At 40.4% G+C, this 5,819-nt stretch overlaps 1 protein-coding gene across 3 annotated transcripts in view; it reads right to left on the minus strand.

The window, feature by feature from the left end:
* QRSL1 (glutaminyl-tRNA synthase (glutamine-hydrolyzing)-like 1) overlaps window positions 1-5,819 on the minus strand; it is a 22,715-nt gene that overhangs the window by 16,072 nt on the left and 824 nt on the right. For all 3 annotated transcript variants that reach the window (XM_015572729.1, XM_015572728.1, XM_015572730.1), the window contains exons 2-3: window positions 1,047-1,206; window positions 631-729 (exon numbers count right to left, since the gene is read on the minus strand). In XM_015572729.1, the coding sequence (XP_015428215.1) occupies window positions 631-729; window positions 1,047-1,206 (259 nt within the window). The remainder of the gene's footprint in view (window positions 1-630; window positions 730-1,046; window positions 1,207-5,819) is intronic.

Here is a 5,819-nt window from a genome sequence, read left to right on the forward strand (position 1 = left end):
CATGCGAGTGGTTAGGGGTGATCAGGCAGGCAGGTGAGCAGTTAGGAGCCAACAGTCCCGGATTGAGAGAGGGATATCCAACTGCCAGTTTAGGCCCAATCTGTAGAGATCCCTGTGGGATTGGGCCTAAACCAGTAGTCAGACTTCTTTCCAGGAGTTCCAGATTGGAGAGGGTGCAGGCCAGGCTGAGCCCCCCCCCCACCCCGTGCATGAGTTTCGTGCACTGGGCCACTAGTATATAAATAAATAAATAAAAATAACTGTACAGTAGTGGCTAACAAATCCTCACACCATCCTTCAGAGATGGGTAATGACAGCTACTTCATACTATTCCTATGCTATCAAAAAGTGGGAGTTAGAGGTTGCTTAGTGTGTTTGTGGTGATCAGTTACTGAGTCTTCCTAAATAGGATTGCTAAAACTTCCTAAATTACATTCATCCACTAAGTAGGCCTAACTCTAAAGAATAATTTTGCATTCTGAAAGAGCAAATAGAAAAAATGTAATACTTCATCCTAAGTATCTTCTTTATAGATATAATTAGTTTGAGAATATCTTGGTGCTTTACTATCTTTAATTTAAACTGAAAAATTCTTATTTTTAATAAATGCTGTGATCAGTTAAACTTTACCTTTCAACATGTTTGATGCACATGTTGTCTCAATGCCAGATGTGCTAAAGTTGTCTTTTACTGCAACAGGAATTCCATCTAAATCCCCAAGTGAGTGACCTGTGTTAAAAAGCCAAAAGACTAAAAGTATCTAATTCAAGATATAATGACACATTAATACTAGTTAGTAACTATTAGTTCTTGGTAAAGATACTTCTTCAGAAATAAAAAATTCAGGTTAGAAATTATTGCAGTTGGACAGTAAAAAGCATCATATATCCAATCGCCTCATTTTTTATTATACCGCATGGCAAGTTCTTTAAATAAGGGAATGCTTTATGTTAAAAAAAATTCTCTTGCCAAATGGAGATTGCTACATCCAATTGAAACTCTTTCTCTAAGGATATAACAACTGAGTATAATTCAAAGTAATTTACCTTTCTTATATCTTTTCTCTGATTCTTCAGCTTGCTTTAAGGCCACTTCTTCTGATACAGTAATGTAAGCATTTAGAAACTTGGTCTTCTTGATCAGGGAGAGACATTTTAGACAGAGCTCAGTTGGAGTAATTTGGCCTTGTTTCAGTGCAGTAGAAACCTATAATATATACAGTTCAAAAACCCTTTGTTGAGTCTGCAGAGGTTTCAAATGTTACACTGAGGAAGGCAGATAGAGTGGTTAAGTATAAATTTTGAAGTAAGGCTTGGATTCCAAACCAAGAAAACCTATTAACTCTACACTTAATGTAGTGAACCAGGGTAACATCTTGATCAGCTTGAAGATGGTTTGGAGGACACCACATTCATAGGCCTAGCTAAGTAACTGACTCTAAGCCAGGCTTGAACAAACAAGAGCGATGGTTTAGGTCAGTGATGGCGAACCTATGACATGCGTGTCTGAGGTGACATGGGAACTCATTTTTTTGGTTGATTTTTCTTTGTTAAATGGCATTTAAATATATAAAATAAATATCAAAAACATAAGTTTTTGTTTTACTATGGTTGCAAATATCAAAAAATTTCTATATGTGATATGGTACCAGAGTTAAGTTAGGGTTTTTCAAAATGCTGACATGCTGAGCTCAAAAGGTTCGCCATCACTGGTTTAGGTAAAACATCCTGCCCAGGAGAAGTAGAGGTCCAGCATGAGTGAAGCATGGTTTAGGAGAGATTGTGTACAGAGAGTAGCCTAGCTGCAACACAGGCAGTCCACAGAGAAAGAAAAATGAACTAGACAAGTCAATACAGGACTTTATGCTCTAAATTAATTACCTTTATTAAATAGATCTTTGGAGAATTCAAGCAAAAACCACTATTCATTAAGAAAAACGCTTAGAAAATATGGATTCAAAAGCAAACAAACTTTCCTGAAATCCTGTCTTCGCTGCATCAGGAAGACTGGTAAAGAAAAGCATTAAAACTGAACTACAAGTTACCAGAACCTGCATATTGATGGTAAGTGAAGCCTCAGGTGAAGTGATAATTATTTAATACTTCCTACAGAAGTAATAACGACATGCTTACCAGGTAAAATAAGTAACTAGAAGTTGAAGACAACACCAAATCTTTGGAGATAATATGAAAAGGCAGATGGGAGCTCAGAGATAAGGGGGGGTGGGGAAGAATATTTATTGAGTATTTACCAAGTGCCAGGCATTGTTGTTGGCTTTACGTGCATTATTACTTCATTTAATCCTTAAAACAACTACAGAAGTTAAGTATTATTAACATTATTTTAGAGATGAAGAAACTGAAGGTCAGAGAGGTTAGGTGATTTGTCCAAAGACACACAAATGGTAAAGGGTAGAGGTAATTTTTTAACATATGTCCCCATCATTTCTCTCTGCACTAGTGGAAGCTTAGTTTGTCCTCTAAGTTGACTGCATTTTCATGTGTCCTAAGCACATCAAGCAACCGGAGTTTGCATTTGGAGGAAAATGTGCAAATGATCTGCTCTTAGCTGTTGAATAAGTCATCAAAGCAGTAGTATTCTTAGGGCTGAAGGTTTTAAATGAGGAAAGCTGTGGGATAGACCTTTGAGAGGACCCAGTGCTGATGGACAAGAGGAGGAAAGAACTGCCATGGAGAGTCTGGGTAAGTGACTCAGGGATGGAGAGGGGAGCTGGGATTGACTTAAAGGAGGTAACCTGGTAACAAGAGATATTTCTATTCAATTGTTTGTATGCAATGTGAACTTACAAGAAAGGAGCCGAAGAGAAATAAAATGATAGCAGTGTGTTCTAAAATTGTAAGTATGGAGAGAGAAGAAAGAATAAAGTGTTAGGCTGGGTAGAAGAGAGTCAGAACTAGCAAACACCCAAAGCTAGAGAGGCAGATAGCTATATAGGCAGGCCTATCCCGTGGCAAAGTTGTAATAGGAAAATTATGTCTGCCACTTTCTTTTGCCTCAAGTCCTCTAATGCCCACTATCCTCAAACTGCTTTCTGACTTGTCAGCTGGTATAAGAATAAGAGGTAATAAGGAGTTACAGTTGTGAGAAATCAGATTGCCCAGGAGCATGCACTTTAAATAGTGCTGACGCTCGTTAGGACCATTTTTAGGAAATCCAGATTTGAGAAAATCACTAAGGGAATTGGAGAAGAGAAATGAAAACAAAGATGCTAATGAACTAGAATGGATTGAGCATAAGGAATATGAGATATAAATAGTACAGTTCTCCTGGGACAAAACTAAAGCTGTCATATTTGAATATAGGATGAAATCAAATATAAAACTTTTTGTAAAAAACCCCAAATTCTTGCCCAGCCAGTGTGGCTCAGTGGTTGAGCATCAGCCCATGCACCAAGAGGCCTCTGGTTTGATTCGTGGTCAGGGCGTATGTGCAGGTTGTGGGCTCAATATCCAGTAGGGGGGATGCAGGAGGCAGCCAATTGATGTTGTTTCTCTCTAATGTATGTTTTTATCTTTCTCTCTGTCTCCCTTCCTTTCTCTCAAAGATCAATAAAAACATATTAAAACAAAACAAAACATCAAAAAACAAATTCTCTCTCCCTGGCACTTCTTTCCTCTAGGAAACTAGGCTTTTCTGAGGCCATTGCTTCTCCTGCAACTTTCTCAAAGGGTGGCTGTTTTAGCTCCTACCTACCATGTAGCAGAGTCCAGAGGAGAAAAGAATATGCGGGCAAGCTTCCTCCTAGGTTATATAATGCCTTTTCTTTCAAAACCCAGCTCATCTTAAGAACAGGCCTTGGAGGGGATTATATTACCCTCCAAGTCTCCCTACACCAAGTCTCCCTACTACTCCTTCTCATTCATTGAAGATTTGAGCAGCTAGCTTACTGTAATCTTCTTTACTATGGCTCCTGTTCCTATTTCAGTTGAACTCAAACTTCAAGTTATGCACACTGACACCTGGCCTCTCAGTTCTTGACCTCACTTTACACAAACTTCCCTCCATCTTACCAGTGACCAACTCACATGGTCATAGCCCAGACTACATCATTACCAATCTATATATATAAAAGGCTAAGTGTCTATCCATCCGACCAGTAGCTATGACGTGCACTGACCAGCAGGGGGCAGACGCTCAACACAGGAGCTGCCATGATGCACACTGGCCATTTAAAAATAAATGGCACCACAGACCTGGTGCCGACAAACCAACACTCGGCTTCCCCCAAGTGGGACACAGGCCCTGCCACCATCCCAGAGGGACACCCCACCAAATCGCAGCCAATGCTGCCAAGACCCCATGGTGCAAAATGCAGCCCACAGCCCAGCCCAGCCCAGAAACAGTCACTGTGGGCGCTTGGTAATAATGCCAGGTAGCAACGCCTGGCTTCCTCTCCCTAGCAACTAGTTTCCTTGCAGTTTCTTCAGCCCAGGAACCTAGCTTATAGCCAAGTAGAAAAATTTTACACTTTAACCAAATGTCTATGAAGCATTTTCTTGTGCCTCATTTCATTTGATCCTCACAGAAGTCCTGGAGTAGGTATAAGAGAAGCTGGGGTGCTTAACTGGGCTGGAAAGTTTAGCTAAATCAAAAAGCAGGTCTAATTAAGCAAGTTTATTCTATGTCTATAAAAGGCTAAGTTGACTCACACATGCGTGATACATATAAAGCTCTCACTGGTGCCAATCGCTTGTGTGTTTCCATCTGTCATTGTCCACTGTGCCTTTGGTTGACACTTTTATTATAGAGAAAGGGCGAATAGCAACATTAAAATATTTCTTCTAATTAATTTCCTTTTAGTGGGCACGAATCCATGCACCAGGACACTAGTATCTGTATAAATCTCAATTCTAGTTATCCCACATCTCCTGTCCCTTAAGCTCATTTACTCTACTACCTACAAGGTTAGCAAGAAAATGGGGACCTCAGTTTTAAAACCCCAAGGAAACAGATTCTGCCAACAACAAATGAGGAGCCTACAACTTAAGGTGAAACCACAGCCCTGGCTGACACTTTGATTTCAGCCTTGTGAGACTCTAAGCCAGTGGTTCTCAACCTTGGCTGCACATTAGAATCACCTGGGAATCTTTTTAAAATCCTGATTTCTGGGCCTCATCCTCCAGAAATTCGGTTTCTTTGTACCCACCCTATAACAAAAGAAACCGAGTTTCCGGAGGATGAGGCCCAGAAATCAGGATTTTAAAAAGATTCCCAGGTGATTCTAATGTGCAGCCAAGGTTGAGAACCACTTTTCTGGGGCTACCACACAGATCGGCCTCCGGGAACTCAGCTGAGTTTTAACAAGGGCGAGGTAAGTCTGATAGCAGAGGGCCTGCAGGCAGTCATACAGGCTGAGAGATCCAGGGCAGGAAGCAGAGACCCGAATTAAAACCCTAACAGCAGGGATAGAGCAAGAAAACAGATTGCAGACATAATTTCAAGACAGAGTTAACAGGGGTGAGTGACTTATTGGATATTACAGATGAAGAAGAATCTAAAGGCAACGAGGATAAGGTTGTCCCATTAATGCGAGGCTATTAAGGATTCAGAAATCAGGTTTTGTTTTTTGTTGTTGTTTTTTTAAAGATGGATGCTGAGAGGTAAGAGGGGGTCCTGTTACAAGGAAGTCGACTTTGATTAACTTTAGTTTGAGGTGCTTATGGGACATTTGTTAGACATGTCCAGAAGACACTCACAAATACAGCCTAGGGACGTCCGGGAAGCAGGGACAAGGATGAAGGAATCATTGGTATGTATTTTAGTGGTAGTTAAAGCCTAGAGAATGATGTGCCAAGGGC

The sequence above is a fragment of the Myotis davidii genome, unplaced genomic scaffold (assembly GCF_000327345.1).
Source record: "Myotis davidii unplaced genomic scaffold, ASM32734v1 scaffold68, whole genome shotgun sequence".
Classification (NCBI taxonomy): domain Eukaryota; kingdom Metazoa; phylum Chordata; class Mammalia; order Chiroptera; family Vespertilionidae; genus Myotis; species Myotis davidii.